Genomic DNA, 19071 nt, shown 5'->3' with positions numbered 1-19071 from the left:
ACTCGATCCCAGGACTCTGAGGTCACGACCTGAGCTGAAGGCAGACGCTCAACCGACTGAGCCACCCAGGCGCCCTCTTGCTTGGTTTACAAGGATATCACATGGAAAAAGTTGTTGCATGTCTGGAGGAGGAGCCAGAGATGTGGGCCCTGCAACAGAGCTGAGGGAGGGTCTCGGGAGTAAAAGCCTCTAGAAGTTGTTACAGTTCAATATCTGGTGCACCTGGGGACACAAAGATTTAAACTCCCCATCCTTGTGGACCCATGGGCGTCCTGAACTTGCTGGTTAGTAGTGCGCCAAACCCTCTCGGGTCTCCTCTGTAATCAAAAGCATTACAAAGGACCAGAATCAGATACAAAATCAGAGGGATGAGGCAGGCTTTGCAGATGTTTCTTAGGGATCAGTCATTCTCTCAATCTTGCATTAAAAGTTTAGGCAGGGGCACCTGGGTGGCTTAGTCGGTTGAGTCCGACTCTTGATCTCAGCTTAGGTCTTGATCTCAGGGTCGTGAGTTCAGGCCCTGCACTAGGCTCCACACTGGGCATGGCGCCTACTTAAAAAAAAAAAGTGCAGGCAAGTGTGGCAGACTGGCCAAGGCACACAACTGCTCAGTAGTTGTAGTGGGGATATTGTCTGGGAGTCAGGAGGCCTGGGTTCAATTCACGGCTCCTGCACTTAAAAGTGGTGTGCACTTAAGCAAGTTACTTCAAGGTTCAGGAGGTTAACAGAAAATGAGGAAATAATGACACATTCCCCTCAGGGATTTCTGAGGATTAAATGAGATAATGCGTGCAAAGTTTTCAGCGTAGGGTCTGGCAGTACTATATAAGAACAATTGCTCTGCTCTCTGCCTGCAACACTTTTCTAGATTTCTTTACATGGCTTATACCCACACATCATTCTGGCCTCTGCTCAGAAATGGCCCTCCCTGACTCTCCTATCTAAATTAGCATCCGCACCGTTGCTACCACTCTCTATTCCTTATCCTATTGGGTTTTCCTTCATAGTACTATTACTGTCTGTTATTATATTATGTAGGAATAGATAGGCTCCATGAGAATGGAGCTTTGTTCCCTTTGTTCACAGCTGATGCCCTAGTGTCTAGAAGAGTATCTGGCATGCAGTGAGCGGCCAGTAAATGAATGAATGATTCATAATTATTTGGATGAGGGAATAAATGTATATAAGCTTTTAAATGATCACTGCTAGCATTAAGTGCATTATTCATTGAGTAAATGAATAATGAATGAATGAATGAATGAACGAACACATGAATGAATACATACCAGTTATTTAAATCTGATTGTTATCCTTAATTGGTATATGAACAATAGGTCCATGCCAAGGGAAGGATAAGGCCTAAACGCTACAAGTCGCTCAGACCCTTTGGTCCAGGAGTATTTCAGATAAATACTCACGAGTAGGGTGCCTATTTGCACATGGATGTCACAGGTCTTCCTGAGCTGGGAGAAAGAGACTGTTTAGATATAGGAGTCAATTCATCAACTTGTGAAAAAGGTTGCTTCCTTCTTGACCTTGGTTAGCAGTCTTATGGTGATAATATTTAGGGAGAATTGTTAATCCACTTTTTCCAATCTGCAAAGGGTTGTAGAAATTGAATGCAGTGTGGTAGGCAATGTGGTATAATGGGAAGGAAAGTACTGAAATCAGATCAACTCAGGTGTGAATCTTAGCTCCACAACTTGCTGTCAGCATGATCTTGGATGAATTAGTTGAGATCTTCCAGCCTAGTTCTTGATCTATCAAGTGGGGAAGATCCTGGCCTCACGTAACACGATACCTGGGATATAAAAGGCCCCCAGAATATCAGTCTCCTCCTTGCAACTGACCGCTTATGAGAAAGTCAGCAGGAAGATTTGGGAGGTCTGTAAAGGGATATGGATCTTCTTCTTCCTGAGTTTGTCAAATGGAAGCCCAGAGGTAGTGTAGCTTAGGGGTACGGGAGGAACTGTTGAGTACTCTGAATGTGAATCCAAAATCTTGACTTTGCCCCTTAGGACACGTGTGTAATCTTGGCCCTGTGATGATATTAACAATGATGATGGTGCTAAGGTCAAGAGCACCGAGCTCAGGAATGCCTGGCACATGATCAGCACTTAGTAAATGTTAGCTATGAAAGCGATTTGTTATCATAAAGGCACCATAAACTCTATTGTCTAAACTGACACACTTTTGAAAATGAAAGGGGACAGTGTTAACAATTAAATCACGACAATAGTTAAAAACTAGGATGGCCTGGGGCAAATGCAGTCATAAGTTACCCTAAGGTTATCAGGATACCTGATATGTAAGGATGAATTCCCCCTCCTTGGAAGTAGTTAAGCAGAGGCTAGGAGCACACTGATCTGGCTAGACTCAACATTGCTTTTGTTTTCCTCCCCGTTTCAAGCTTTGCTGATTCTACTGGAGTTCTGTCTGCAAATTTACTGTAATATTCATTTTCTGGGTTTGATTCTCACTGGGGAGAGAGAGGTTTGGAGGAATTCTGCTCCCTTGTTTCTAATAACTGGTTTGGGAATATGTGCTGATCTCAGTCTCCTGTGGGCATGCCAAGGAAGGGTGGGTGAAGCACATGAATCAGTGCACTCACGGCCTCACCTGACCTGCCCTCGTGTATGGAGAAGCCCCAAAGGCTCATATTCCATCCAAAACAAAGTTAATGAATTCATACCGGCCTCATTTTGTCCTTGAATCTGAAACCAAGACTCCTGGAAATGATTTTGTAACCCAAGCAGTTACTGTTTCTTCTCCCCTTAAACTTTATCAGGCTAATTCAAAATAAAAATATTCTCTTTCCTAAATTAGACTTGAACTGGAGATTCTAGGCTTTGGGGGAATGTCAGAACCTCTTGGCAGTTCCAGTGATGCATCCTGAACTTATTCCTTATTAGTGCTTCAAGCCCTCCATGGTCTCTCCTGTAATCAAAAATGGTATTACAAAAGATCAGAATCAGATTACCCAAGCCAACCTTCCTCCCTGGGCAATGGGGTGGGGGGTGGGAACTAAGGCTTTACTTGCAGCATCTACAGAATGCTCTCTCAAAAACCTGACAGAGAGCACAGCCTCAGCCAATACCTTGCCCCAAAACCTTGCCCTCACACTTCCCAAAGTAGAATTCCTTATACATTCTAAAGTTTTTCAGAAGTTGATCTATATAATACTTATGGGTCATATTCCCCTACATGAATTTGAGTTCTTTGGAGTCAGTAAATAGGCCTTACTCTGACGTTTTTACTAACATTTATTGGTTTTTTTTCTGATTATAGAGGTGATACATTTTCCTTTTAGAAAATATAGAAAAACATGGAGGTGACACTAAAAATCACCCATAATCCCATCTCCCTGTCATCATTGCTGTCATTTAAAAATATATTTTCCTAGTGTTTTGGCCTGGGAAGAAATGGGTACTTTAAGAGCTAGTACCAAATTTTTTCTCACCTTCGGCAGAGAAGACAAAAGAGAATTCAGTCTTCTTATGTTTACATTTGATATTCAGAAAAGTTTATGATAATCAGTAACTAAATTTCCTAAGTAGCCTAAATGGAAAAAAAAAGCAGAAATCTTCACAAGTTTTAAAATAATGGTAGCACACTTCATAATTAGTTTGAAGACCTCAGTTTTGGTAAATAAAAATATTTACCAAAGAATATTTGTGCTATGTATTATTTGGTGAATCAGATTTTTGGTAATTTGACTTCAGCAAATTGGCTGTTTGGCATATTGATAATGCAGTTCATGTGCTATAGTGCCTCCTGCTTCAGGGCTGAGACAAGTACAGGACATTTTTATTTAAGGCACTTAGGTGCTGGTAAGTAAGAAGGTACAGCAAGACAAATTTTATAGGGGAAGGGCAAGGGCCAGATGGTAGGGAGAGCATTGTAAACACCATGGAGACAGGGTTCAGCTTGGATTTCTGTAGGTCATTCGTTCTAGTTGGGAGTGAAAAGGATTGGAATCAAAGTTGGCTGGAAACATGCAAGAGTGGGTGCTGTGGTAGAGGTCCCAGGTGGCCTTCAACTTGGTTGGCTTATGTGGCTCCCTGTGTGGGGAAACAGGCCCAGGGGAAACTGGTGGGGTGGGCTGGGGGCTGAGCACCCCACACCAGCCTGGCTTAAAGAGTTGGGACCAGGACAAACACCTAGAGTTGCTTTCAGCAGTGACACATCAGTTCTTACAAATTCTCACTCAGTTCCAGATCTCTTGTTCTTCTCCCCTTACTCATTTGGAGCCAGTAGAAGTACCATATTACTGTCAATATATGGAACAGGGCTCGTAAACACAGGCCCATTTTAATTGCCACTAGATATATCTTTTAAAAACTATCTTTGAAATTAAGTAGACATGAGGAGATGCTTTCCTGCAGGGCACTTAGGTAGGAACACAATCTGTGGCTGAACGATATCTCTGACTTAGCATGAGGGAAACACTTCATGCTAACAGATGATGTGAGAAGGGTCTGGGGGCAGGGTGGAAGGGGACAGAGACTGTCCTGAAGAGAGATGAGAATGCAGGAAGGGATGCTTACGTTCAGAGACAAGGGGAAGAAAGAGATGAATAAGAATCACTGACAATTAGAACTGGAAGGAATTTAGAGATTAATCAATACAAAACCTTCCCTTTATAGATGAAGTCACCACATCACCAAGAGGCTCAGCAAACTGCCCAATATGACACAAAGAGTTGGTGACAGGTCCAGGACCTAGGGCTCAGATTCCAGGGTAGGGCACCATAAAGGAAATGTAAAAGTACAAAAGGAAGACTCCAGAGAAAGCAGAAGGATTTTCCTAGGATCTGAATTTAAGGAGATTACTTGCCTGGCAAAAACAGCAAAGAAAAAGGCAAGAATTAATTTTATTTTCCTTGGAGAACAGAGGGCTTGCTTACCCACCATCACCCTATGTGAATCCCACCTGCCTCTGTAGAACAGACAGTCAGCATGGGGAGACCACTTCCTGGGACTTCTCAGCCAGTCCAGCATAGATGAGATGATGGTATTTATTTATGACCTCATTTATCACTCGTGTAGCTTCTGCTTGCAGTAATTCTGCAAAGTTAGGGAAAACTTTTCACGTGAGAAGCAGAAGGGAAATGAGTTGCTTGCTGTAACATATAAATTTGACTTCCCTGGGCCATCAATTTTATGCCACGAGGATATTAGATGTTACACAACAAAATATCAAACTGTGGAATCTCAATGTGAGCACTACATTGAGTTTGGATAGCACCCTCGGCATCGTCATACCCCCAGTGTCAACCAATTGGGTCCAACCCACCTGAGACCAAATTCCCATTGACCACTGACAGCTTGTGGTCTGCCAGTCCTTTCAGGGGCCACCATGGTTGATGTAATCCTAACATTCACCTGTGTCAGGAAAGGAACCAACAGCCTGGCTAATAGGTCCATTGAATTATACTTAGTGGAGGGGAGTTAAGATCTTCACCAAGAATGTAAATTCCAAATTGCTGTACATGATCCTTTGTGAGACTGTAAACTTTATGAAGCAACTTTTTTTCCTGCTCTCTAGATGTCTTCTTTGTCCTTCTTAATTTCTCCAGATAATTGCCCCGAATGTTAGTTCTTTCATAATTCAAACTAGTAATTCAGTGCCCAAGACTTATTAGCATTCCTCCCCCAAGATTCTGGGGGGGGTGGTTCTCAAACTGTGGCCGCTGACCAGCAGCATCCTCATCACCTGGGATCCACAGTCATCAAGTTTATAAGGTTCTGGTTTTGGGAGATTGAGGCATTGATACTATTTAAGAAACCATGCTGTATTTAGAGTAAATTCAGTATGCAAACTTGGAGGAAAAATGACCAAGGCGGTTTTTCTTTTTTGCAAGAGGATTCCTATCAGCTTCGCATAAGACAAACAAACAAACTTAAAAATAACCCAAATAAAATCTTAGCAAGGTCAACTCTGACTTGGCTTTGCATTAATAGATACTACACTCCAATTTATACTAGTTAGTGACGAGCTATGAGGGGCTTTGGAGCCAAACAGATCTGCATTTGAGTTCCAGCTACACCATTTACTAGCTGTGTGGCCTTAAGTAAGTTCCCCAGCTTTATTCAGTGTGTTTCCTCAAATGTAAATGAGGATAATGGTAGTGCCTACTTCCCAGGGATGTCCAGCTGATTAACTTAAGTGCAGTATAGCAAATGCCCAGCCCAGTGACTGGTAAATACAAGTACATCGAGAAAGTTAACTGTGCTACATTTACTGTTCTCGTTATTTCTGACTCAGTGTCCCCACTGCATTTGGTGCATGAAGAAGTGGAAGACTTCAAGGATGACTGGACTAGTTAGTAAGCAATGAAAGAAAGTGAAGGCACCACATTAAAGAAGGTCTGCTTGGGGCGCCTGGGTGGCTCAGTCATTAAGCATCTGCCTTCGGCTCAGGTCATGATCCCAGGGTCCTGGGTTCGAGCCCCACATCGGGCTCCCTGCTCGGCAGGAAGCCTACTTCTCCCTCTCCCATTCCCCCTGCCTGTGTTCCCTCTCTCGCTGTGTTTCTCTCTGTCAAATAAATAAATAAAATCTTAAAAAAAAAAAAAAAAGAAGGTCTGCTTGCTGTTCTAGATGGTGAGGGATCATCTCAGCTCTCCTTGGCATGCCCTCTATTGGGTGCAGCAGGAGAGGGGCTTAGCTCCTGGCCTCCTTTCCGCCAACAGAAATCCAAGGACGGTCTCCAAGCTCACCCAGAAGGAGTACACAGCCTTCTCGGCACCCTGCATCTCTGTGATTTGCCCCCCTCATCCATGGGCTGAGAACACACAGTTCTGCCTGGAGTGCTCTTGGAGGACATGATCCTTCATTTGGCATTACTGGTCAGTGCTAAGTCACTGGCTGTGCTTATCCTCAACTTCATGGCCAATGCCAGATTCTAGCATGCTGAGGGCTGCTAGTTTCCTTTCCTATAAGCCACGAGTCCCTCTGTTTCACATGGCAGAGTGAGAATGTGGCCAACTCACATGGACAGGGCAAGTACCTGTAGACGGCCTTGAGGAGACAGCTCTGAATGTGTGACTTCCAGCATGGGTTTTGGGATGTCACTTTATCTCTCCTTCTGGGCCTTAGTTGTGCTAAGACAGGAATTGGAATACCTATCTCCAATTATTTCAGAGATCTGAGTTGAAACCAATTTTATTTAAGAATAGTCTGAGTAAAGTAAATATTACACACATCACACATACACTGACTCCTTTGACTAAATAGTTTTCAACAAACTTGAGGCAAAATCCTAAGTTTGGTTTTACTAATTGCCCAGAACATGGGTGTTCTGTCATGATGTTTTCACCCTTTTCGCTTCCACCTTCACTCCTAAAACAAAGCTTGCCCCTAGATATGTTGATTCTTCCCCATCATTTCCTAGATTCTCACATCCTGAATCACAGCTTCCATATCCTGAATGCTCTTTCTGTGCTGGGGACTCTGCTAAGCACCTTATATGTGTTTTCTCACTTGATCCTCACAATATTTCTTGAGGCCAGCTCTATTATTATCTCTACTTTGCATATGAAGAGGCTGAGGCTTAAGTGGCTGCAAGAATTTGCCTGTGGACATACAACTTGAGAGCAGCTGAGCTGGGATTTGACTCTAGCCCATGAGGCTCCACAGCAGGTGCATTTAAGCATTATGAAACAGTGCTTCAGACCCCGAATGTGCCATTCCTCCAGCAGCTCAGCAGCTCCTGGATCCAGCCATTTCCCTGCCTAACTAAGCAGTACAAGGAAAAAAAATCTTGAACCACTGAAGTGATGAAGAAGGAAAGTACTAATGTTTTTTGGTCTTTTTGTGTTTTGTGGTGGGTTTTTGTTTGTTTGTTTGTTTTTTTGCTGGATCATACCTAGAGAGAACAGTTTAGAAAAAAGAGAAAGCTCCCATTCACACCAAAATTTAACATCAAGTTCTTTTATCGGAAAGATTGTGGAGTGAAGTCCTCACATACTCAACAGTTTTTTAAAAAATCCTTTACGGTTCATTAGTTGCATATAACACCCAGTGCTCATCACGACACGTGCCCTCCTTAACACCCATCACCCGATTACCCCATCCTCCCAGCCCCCTCCCTTCTGTAACCCTCAGTTTGTTTCCTGGAGTCGAGAGTCTCTCATGGTTTGTCTCCCTCTCTGATTTCTTCCCATTCAGTTTTCCCTCCCTTCTCCTATGGTCCTCTGCACTAATGATGCACTATATGTTGGCTAACTGAACATAATAATAAAAAAAAATCCTTTACGATTTGTTCACATATGGAATGTTCAATGAATTTCCTTCTAAAAATAAAAACAAACAGTCTCTTTGAGGGATCTCACCAACTTTCAGGCTACCTGTGCTATAGCGAGTCCACTCTCAAATTTGTATCAGTTCCAGATCCATGTGGTTGGGTGCCAACTGGCAACCTCCTCTGGATTCTCCACAGCCATCAAGGGCTTAACATGCCAGCACATTTTATTCCCCACTCCACAACTCAATCTGATTCTCCTGAAAGAGAGGCAAATTACTCCTCCAGTAACCACAGCCAGCTACCTGCACACCAAGGCTTGCTGATGCTGCTCTTGGCCAAACTCTTTCCTGGGCCTCCTCAACTTTCATCACCACTGCCCTTCTCATCTCTTTCTCTTATGGCATGAGCTTCCTCACTGGTTTCCCTGGCTCCACATCCACTCCCTCCCACCCAGACTTCACAGGAACGCTGAAAGTGATCTTTCTGATACACACATCCAATCTTGTTCTCCCCCTAGTCAAAACCCTTCAGGACCTCCAGTGCAGCACATCCAAGCTCTCCAAACTTTAGAGAAAGGCACTTAAATCCTCCTGGTCTGGCTCTTCTTCTCCTCTCCAGCCTTCCCTATCTGTTTTCCACCCTTCCCTGACCATCTGGCCGTGTTGAGTCACTTAGGAGTTCTTTGTTATTCTTGTGCTGCCATGCCTTTGTGTGTCCTGGTCATTTTGCCCAGAGTCCTTATTTTTTTTCTCTGCTGGCGAATTCCTACTCACCCTTTGAGATTCAGGTCCAGAGTCATCTTTCTTATGAGACCCCCCTGATTCCCTCTAGGTAGAGGTAAGTCTTTCCCCTGTAGCCCCTGGAACGCATCTCTGTTGTAGCACAAAGTAACATGCATTTTAATTATTTATTTACCAGTCTGTGTCTCCCAGCTAATTTTAAGCTCTTCTGGGGACAGGCCTCTGTCTTTTTCATTTTTGTGTCTCTAGCACCTACTGGGGCACTTGCTAAATGCTTGTTGATATATGAATACGTGATTGAATGGAACTTACCATCTTAAAATAAAAGTTCATACTGATCTAAAATTTTCAAAATAAGCTAATCAATAAATGTGGCTTGAGCATGTGTGATATATAAAGCATGGTGTTGCATTAGACATGAAGTACCGATTATGGCCTCTGCCCTAAGAAACTTGTAATCTAGCTGGTGGCCCAGATGATATGTATAAAAATAAATGTTAATTAAGAAAGAAATGATAGAAAAAGGAACTTCTCAAGGAAGTTACTAAATGAGTGAAGAGGAGATGGGTTTTAGGTCACTACGGCCTAGAGAAGAGGTTCTACGGAATATGACTTGATTACTTAGAACTCCATGTTGCAAGTGGCAAAAAGAATTAGCCCATAATGATTTAAATAATAAAGGGAAGCTATTGGCCAAAATTCCCAGGAACGACTGGCTTCAGACAGGACACCATCTAGTATGCAAGTAATATGACCTGATTTCTATTTCTCTGTTCTTCCCTTCGAGGTGCCAGCCTCTTTCCTTTTCACCCACATTTTGTCATGTTATCACCCTTCCTTTTCCTCCACCAGCAGCACCATGTTCTCCCTTTGAAGAGTACTATTTCCAGACCTTACAGGCTCACCTTATCTTTCTCAGAAGGCTCTAGCAAATATGTATTTACATTTCACTCTCTGATTAGTTATATACCTTCACTGAACTAATCACTGTGGCCACAAAAATGGGATAATCTGATTGATTTCAGCAAATTAGTGCCCACCCCATAAGTATGGAAAAGTCAATCATACCTATCATATGGCTGATAATATAAAAGGGTGGTTGCCCATGAATATACAAGATACCCAGAGAGGCTAGTGTGTCACCTGGGTGGGGTGGGAAAGCAGTGTGGCTTGGGAAACATGGCTTAGGGCTACACTGAACAAGTTTGACTTGTTTCTCATTTGCTTCACCTAAGCCAGACATTGAAAGAGATCTCAGAACATGTGGCCTTTCCCCATTATCCTTCTTTAAATCATGGCAGAAGAAAGAGCTTTGGATTGGGGACCAAAAGATCTTGACTTCTGGTATTGGCTCTGTCAGGACACTAAATCTTTCTGATCCTCAGTTTCTCAACTATAAAATGCAGATGATGCCACCTGTCTTCCCAGCATTGTCAAGAGGATCAAATGAAATGGTCAGTATGGAAGCTCTTTCAAAAGTATCAAGATATATTTAGAAAGTACTATTTGTAATCTTACGCTCAGTGCTCATTTCCATATATTCCTCATCTTGAGGGCTTAAAAAAATTAAGCCAATGCACTCCCCCAGTTTCCCTTTCTTCACCCCACTCCAGAAAGTCCATCCATTTTTCACTGATATGCTTTCATTGGTATGCTCTATATCAATCATGATGCTTTTAGCTCAAGGAATGGAAAACCCTACCCCAAACAACTTTAACAATAGGACACTTTATTATCTCATGATAAGGAGTCCACAGATAGGGTGGGCTCCAGGTGCAGTATGTCAGCCAGTGCCTCCACCTCTTCTGGCTCTGACTTCACCTTAGGGTTGCTCTCATCCTCACCCTTGCTACAAAGCGGCTACAGTGGTTCCAGCAATCACAGGCAGACAACTCTTTCTTCATATGTGGATGTCTCTCTCTCTCTCTTTTAGGCTAGAACAGCTTTCCAAGAAAAACTGTCATGTCTTACTGATTAGAACTGGCCACAAGCCCACCCCTAAACCAATCTCTGGCAAAAGGGAATGGGATTCATATGATTAGCTGAGATTACTCAGGACTCACCCCTGAGCTAGAGATAGGGCTATTTTCTACACGGACAGATGATAGAAAATGATCTGAAAATGATCAGGGCCTAATGGCTAAAGAGTGGAGTGATTGGCTATTGGGTAGGCAGCTGAGAGCTTCTGTGTCACAGATGCTGTCAATGCCCTGCTCATTTCCCGGGGCCTATGACTTCAGTGCACATCACTAACTTCTGACCACCAGTGCCTGTATTTCTTTGCTTGTAAGCTTCTTGGGCTACTTGGAGCCTGCACTGCTGCCCATGCAATAAGCCAGAAATACTGGGGGATTGATGTTCAATCAACCCTGGAAATGGCCCTCAATGACTGATGAACTATATACCCCAAGTATATAAATACCCAAGTTCCATCATCTCTGGGGTAAGATAACTCTGTGGTGTTTGCTCTATACTGGCTTCCAGAATTTCCCCAGCAGAATTAAGTTCCAGTAGGCCACAGTGGTAGCTGGCTTGACAACACTCTTACAGGCTGCCTTCCTTTTCCTGTCTTACTTTCTCATTCTGCTATGGCATCTCCTTCACCTCCTTTGACTTCCTGTCTCAGAGTTAGCTTCTTGGGAAACCCAAATGAAGATACTATGTACCATATGCCAAACTTCTTCCTGAATCCACAGTCTTTGTATATAATTTTCTCATCTGCATGGAACGTGTTTCCTCCTTCTTCTCACCTGATGCACTCACTCTCCAAGTCTTGGTGTAAATGTCACTTCCCTTCGGAATCCTTCTTTGATCGCCTCTCCACCTGACAACATTCTCTCAGTCTTTGCTCTCCTATTCCACACTTCTCCCTAACAATAATTACAGTAATTTAATTGTTTGTGTAATTTAATTAATTATTTGCTTCCCATATTTATCCACAACTAGACTGTGAGCTGCTTGAAGGTAGGGACAATGTTTTTGGCTCAACATTAACGATTGACCTCCAGCACAACGCCTGGCACAAAGTAGAGGGTCAAGGACTTACTGCCCGTTGGAAAGATGAGGGTTGTGAGAGACTAAAGATGCAAGTTTGAGGGTCATTCACAAGGACAAAATGATCAATCTTTTGATGGAAAAGATCTTTGATTCACATGACTCCTACATGGATCTACATTTGTTTCTTAGGGCAGAATATAACTTTTATACATGAGGGGATGTCTGTAATCTAAAAGAGAATCTTTTTTTTTTAAAGATTTTATTTATTTATTTGACACAGAGAGAGAGAGAGAGAGAGTGAGCACAAGCAGGGGGAGTGGCAGGCAGAGGCAGAGGGAGAAGCAGGCTCCCCACAGAGAAGGGGGAGCCCGATGTGGGACTCGATCCCAGGACTCTGGGATCATGACCTGAGCCGAAGGCAGTCACTTAACCAACTGAGCCACTCAGGCGCCCTCTAAAAGAGAATCTTGGAGTGGCTCATTTATATCTATGAGAGATGCCACTTTAATCACCTTACTTTATTTATACATTACAGAATTCTACCTCAAATCCACCATTCATTCACTGAATGCCTATTACCTATTAGGCATTGTACCTGGCACTTGCACTATCTGCCATCAACTATTTTCAAAAGTCATGAGAGAGATTATATTGATGGAGAAAATCCCAGATTCCTTCTCTGCCTCCCCTCACCATCCTTCTACATTAGGCTTTTGGCTTTCATTAAAAGAACAAAGAACAATCTAATGAAAGTAATCACTATATCTGCTGAAAAAGGTATCTGAGGACATTGTCTGTTTTGTCACTCAGTGCTCACATGGGAAAAGTTAGTGATAAGTGACATGAGGCATGGTAAAAACAAACAGACATGCATGCTTGTCATCTTTTTGCCAGGCAGGCTCTTTCTTACTAATCCCTAAACCAGACCCTTGTCTCTGCATGGGATTGATGCAGGTTTTATGGGGCTTGAGGTTTATATAATTTGGAATCCTTTGAGAAAAAAGTGTAAGACTACAAATAAAAATGTAACACAGAGCTTTGGAAGCAGTCTACCCAAGTGAGGGGCTCTGAAGTTCAAGCTTCACTGGTTTTGCAGTAAATCAGCATCGGACCTTGATTCAATGAACCTGCTCTCCTCTGCCCCTTACCCCTGCCATGGTTGTTCTGACCTCTATGCCTTGTTTATATTGATTTCTTACTTGAAAGTCCTTCCTCTTCCTTTTTCAATTTGTGGACTATATATATATATATATTTTTTTTTTTTTTTTCCAAGTTTGAATCCATAATACCTTCTTTGATTCTACCTAGCAGGAAGCTCTCCCTTCCTGAAGGCCCACACCCTATGAAATAAGCCCAGGACATTCTATCTCATTATGGCTTAAATTGCATTATCTATTTTAGGTACATATAGTGTGCCTTCTCCAATTACAATGTCCACTTCTTGGGCATAGGGACTATTTCTTCATTTAGATCTTTCCTCAGCACCTACTAAAGTTCTGGGTACAGCAGTAAGGGAAGGAAAAAGGAAAGGTGTCATGAAGAAGAATTATGGGGTTTGGAGTGGAGCTAACTTGGTTTGAGTTCTAGTTCTGCTACTTATTAGTCTGTGGCTTTAGGCTTAACCATTCTGAGTCTTAGTTTTCTCAATGATAAATTGATATAATCATGATGTTTATTTCACATCATTGTAAGGATTAAGTAAAAGCATTTATTCATTCACCAAATACCTATTTAGCTCCTCTCTTGGGCTATTTCTGGTACCAGAAGCTTGGAATACATGTAACTGAGCAATACTCTCTGTATGAGGGTTCTCATAGTTGATTTGGGAGATAGAAATTTATAATGTAACAGAATAAGACTGTAGCACACACAGAGTGTAGTAAATGCTCAATAAAGTTGTGAAATAACTGACACAATGAAGGAATTCAGAAGAGAAAATGGTTAATTTTGCAAAGTAAGTAGGTCTTCCCATATTTGCCACATCATCCTTATGTAAATATAACTGTTAGCAATAATGGATATGACAGTGTATGGGAACTCATAAAATGCTACATGTAAAGGAAAAATAAAACCAAAGGAGAAAGAATGCTAGGAGAGAGGAAAAAGGGGAGGAAGAGAGGCCTCAAGGAGGCAAGGAGTGGGAAAGGACCTCTGTGGACCCACCTGGCCAAGTGTGCACTCCATGCCACCCAGGAAGTCAGCCTCCTTCAGCCCATTGTGGTTGCTGCTGATGTCATGAACTTCAAACCGCAGACGCTGCACCTCTTCAAAGTAAAAGTCCACAGTGAACAGTTTTGAATACACTGGGTTTATGCAGGTGCGAATCACTTCTGTTCTGTCAACCTGCAAGGAGAGAAGAAGAGAAAACCCCACCAGGGATTAGGGCTTCTTATTATTACCCTTTAGGTGAAATAATCTTATGGTGCTTCCCTGCTTCCAAACCATAAATGCCCTCCATTGAGTCACCAGAGCTAGCTGTTTGAAAGCCTGCAAGGAGGCACCCTCAGAGCATGAGCCACGTTTCAAGGTGGGAAATCTTTCAGAATAATCTGAAGCTTTGCATTTAAAGATTTAGAGCATGTTCTATTGTTAGGTAATAAGGCAACAACACGGATCAATTATTAGTGACTACCTGGAGCGTTAGGATGAAAAGGAGTCTGAAAGCACATCTGGGCTCGGGAGGAAAGAAATCTGTAATAGATTAGTGATGTCTGATGGGCACAGTAATGGCAAAAGACCTTGTAGGCACCCCATTTTAGCCAACCCTACTCTAACATGAGTTTTGCAACACCTGATTCCTAGCATAATGAAGTGGAAAGGCCATGAGAATGGGGATGAAAATGACTGCCTTTGGTCTCAACTACGGCTTTTCTTTTATTGGGTTTATAATGGTTACTCAGTCATTTCAATTCCCTGGGCCTCAGTTTCCTCAGCAACAAAATGAAGATTCGAGGATTGGAAGATGAAAAGCCCCTTCCTGCTCTAACAGTCCATGAGTTATGACTCCCCTTGCTTTCTGTGATAATAACTCTCCATTTGCCCCCCTCTCTCAGATCCATATCTCCTACTCTCCACCCTACTCTTGACCCTGGCGGCTGACCTCTATGGATGGAATTCCCTGGACTTCCTTGCCCTCTAGGTTCTGGTTTGAATCAGCCAAAGGGAGGACTTAGCAGGAGATCAGATGGTGGGAAGATAGAGAAGTACTGGCAGCAGTACCATGCCTCTGCACACACAGAGCCTGCTAGTAGACTCCCTTCCACAGAGGGAGCTTTTGCGGGTTCTGGTAACACAATGCCCCCTCTTTCTCTAGACTCTTCAGACCATGGGGTGGTAATGACTTTCTGCTGTTGCTATCCTTAATCACCATTCTTTGTTGGCTCCCTTATCCCTGCCCATGCCCCCAGAAAGGGTCCCTCTATAAAGAGTTTAGCCCTTTAGATGAAACTCTCTGGGCATGCCATCTGTTTTTACTGGTACCCTTACCACTAAGGTTCTTTTCTTCTATGTCTGTCACATGTCAAAACACCATTTACAACACTATTTATATTCTGGAAAGCTAACCCAAGATCTTAATGACAGCTAACCCAAATTATAGCTCACCCAAGATCTTACAGTGGCTCCTAACTGGGGATATCCATTACTCATATTTTACAAATCAACTGGAGCCTACATGTACTTTTGGCTTTCAGATAGAAACATTGTCTATTGGCTACTTCCCAAATGTTGTTCATTAGCACAAACTGGGAAAAACATTTCCTGCACTTTCATTAGAGTACAGAGAAACATTCTCTCAAAAACTGAAGGGAAGACTGTCTTTAACCATATCATGCACATACATGTTATCCAGCAAAGAAAAAATTCTTGCTGCAGAGTCCCTTGACATTCTTGCATTCAGTGTTTTGTCCCTGGCCCAACCGTCTCTATGGGCCATATGTGTGAGAGAGTTGTCCTGTAACAAACATCACCTGCTACTCCTGAGGGGATGGACAATACAGGTTGTGAGGAGGAGAATATGATTCTGGTTAGGTCCCTGTCCAACAGACAGAAAACCAAATCCCAACCTACTGTTGATTAGCATTTTACAATAAGCTATTGTTCAGACCAATGGTTATTTGACTCTTCTGGCTTCTCCTGAAGGCTTAGCTTCTATTTGAACTGAATTTTACATTTTTAAAATTTAAATTCAAGTTAGTTAACATATAGTGTAGTATTGGTTTCGGGAGTAGAATTTAGTGATTTATCACTTACATAAAACACAGCACTCATCCCAATATGTGCTCTTCTTAATGCCCATCACCCATTTACCCCATCCCCCCACCTGGCTCCCCTCCAGCAGCCCTCAGTTTATTCTCTGTAGTTCAGAGTCTCTTATGGTTTGGGGTGCCTGGGTGGCTCAGTCAGTTGAGCATCTGACTCTTGGTTTCAGCTCAAGTCATGATCTCAGGGTCAGGAGATAGAGCCCTGTGAAGGGTTCCATGCTCAGCAGGGAGTCTGCTTGAGATTCTCTCTCTCCCTCTCCCCTTCTTCGCTCTTCCCCATGCTCACTCTCTCACTCTCTCTCAAAATAAATAAATAAATCTTTTTTTTTTTTTAAGTCTCTTGTGGTTTGCCGGAATTTCATCTAAAACATTTTTGAGTATGATATTAAAGTGTATAATACAACACTAATAAAAAGCCTGCTCTGGGGCGCCTGGGTGGCTCAGTTGGTCAAGTGACTGTCTTCGGCTCAGGTCACTTCGGCTCTGGAGTCCCGGGATCGAGTCCCGCGTCGGGCTCCCTGCTCAGCGGGGAGTCTGCCTCTCTCTCTGACCCTCCCCCCTCTCATGCTCTCTATCTCATTCTCTCTCTCAAATATATAAATAAAATCTTTAAAAAAAAAAAAGCCTGCTCTGTCATAGGCACTTACTTAAAAAATGCATTATCCAGGTATAATTGACATGTAATAAGTCACATCTATTTAAATTATGCAATTCAATAAATTCTGACATATGTACATACTTGTGAAATCATGACCACAATCAAGATAGTGAACATAGCCATTGCCCCTCCAAATTTCTTCATGCCCCTCTGTAACTCCTTCCTCTTACCCCTCCCTCCCCACCCCATTCCCAAGAAACCACTGATCCACTTTCTGTCATAATAGATCAGTTTGTATCCTCTATAAACTTATAGTATACAGTATATAGTCTTTTTGTCTTTATTCTTTCATTCAAGTATAATTATTCTGAGATTTATTCATTGTTATGTGCATGAGTCATTCATCTTTTTCCAGTTTGGCTATTACACATAAAACTGCCATTAACTATTCATGTACAAGCATTTGTATGGACATATATTTCTTTTTTTTGGTAAATACCTAGGATTGAAATACACATTATGTTTAACTTTCAATATTCTAATAGGTGTGTAGTGGTATCTCATTGTGATGTTAATTTGCATTTTCCTAATAATTAATGATGTTCAACATCTTTTTATATGCTTATTTGCCATCTGTATATCTCCTTTGATGAAGTATCTGTTCAGATAATTTGACAGGCATTCTCTTTTCATCCTTATGACAACATTATGAAGTGAGTACTATTATTATCCCCTCTTACCGGGAGGTAAAAAGACCCTATAACTTTCCTAATTTCACACAGCTTGCAAGAAAGAGGTAGGATTTGAACCCTAGGTAGTCAAGCTCCTAAGTCTGTGTTTCACATTTATGCTAGTCATGCAGATTTGAAGCTTTCCCACCTAAACCCTGTTGCTCGTAGTAATGCATAAGCCAGATGACAAATGTAAAATGTGGAAGTAGGGGGGGAAGTCAGTGAGTGACGTTGTGGTTGTGCCTCTGTAGATCTGGTTTGTCCACTGGGCATATTAGGGATAGAATGGGGGTCCTGAACACTGCCCATAGAGACTGGATTGTGCAGGGACAAAGTCAGTATGTCATCAAGAAACAGTTCAAAGGGCACCTGAGCATGGAGCCTGCTTAAGATTCTTTCTCTCCCTTTGCCCCTCCCTCTCTCTCTCTCTCAAATAAATAAATAAATCTTAAAAAAACAAAACAAAACAGTTCAAGATTCTGCACAGAATGGCTGTCTGCCCCCTTGGGGTTCCAAGGGCTGGAAAAGAGGTGGGAGCTGTGAAGGTTAAACAATGTGATATTATTAGTGGGGGAAGGTAAAGGCAGGAGCCCAAACTGATGCCAGCCACTGAGTGGTCTAAGGTTTCTGGAGAAGTACAGGCCCTTATCCCAAAGATAACAGCTACTGGAGAAGAAAGACATCATGGGCCCGAGAGAGATGCAAGCATTGCCCCCACCCTAACTAAACAAATAGAGAAACTTATCTATCTGGTTCTCAGAACCATCCACATGAATGTACTTATGAGCCAACATAGGAATACAGAGTGGGGTCCTACAGAGAAATTCTGGAAGATACCTCCTATTTGAAGCAATCATAAAAATTTTGTGGAAGTAGCACACTTCATAAAAGGTACCTCCTTAGGGAATTCTTTTGACCCCTGCCCAGTAAATTATCTCATTCCTTCTCAAAATGGATGGCAAGTTGGGTGGTGACCAATGGTGATGACAACTTTTCTGCTCAGGCAAAGGAAGGGATGCAAAAAAAATGACGCACCTAATTGCACACCTTCTTACCTTTCCACAGGAGGCACTTTATAGGTCATCTTCAGTCTTTACCTGCATTGATTTCATTTTATGATTTTTTTTGAGGGGGGGGGCGCAGAGGAAGAGAGAGAATCTTTTTTTTTTTTTTAAAGATTTTATTTATTTATTTGAGAGAGAGAATGGGAGACAGAGAGCATGAGAGGGAGGAGGGTCAGAGGGAGAAGCAGACCCCCCGCTGAGCAGGGAGTCCGATGCGGGACTCGATCCCGAGACTCCAGGATCATGACCTGAGCCGAAGGCAGTCGCTTAACCAACTGAGCCACCCAGGCGCCCGGAAGAGAGAGAATCTTAAACAGGCTCCACACCCAGTACTACCCAGCTCTGAGCCTGATACGGGGCTCGATCTCATGACCCTGAGATCATGACCTCAGTCAATATCACGAGTCAGACATTTAACTGACTGAGCCACCC

General features: G+C 42.6%; 1 protein-coding gene across 1 annotated transcript in view; it reads right to left on the bottom strand.

Annotated features, from left to right (window-relative positions):
* The window catches only part of CPNE4 (copine 4), a 348218-nt gene that overhangs the window by 159420 nt on the left and 169727 nt on the right, over nucleotides 1-19071 (bottom strand). The window contains exon 2 of the mRNA XM_021678784.1: nucleotides 14148-14327. Within this exon, the coding sequence (XP_021534459.1) occupies nucleotides 14148-14327 (180 nt within the window). The remainder of the gene's footprint in view (nucleotides 1-14147; nucleotides 14328-19071) is intronic.

This window comes from Neomonachus schauinslandi, chromosome 1, assembly GCF_002201575.2.
Source record: "Neomonachus schauinslandi chromosome 1, ASM220157v2, whole genome shotgun sequence".
NCBI lineage: Eukaryota > Metazoa > Chordata > Mammalia > Carnivora > Phocidae > Neomonachus > Neomonachus schauinslandi.
This window is presented reverse-complemented; position numbering and strand designations above follow the sequence as displayed.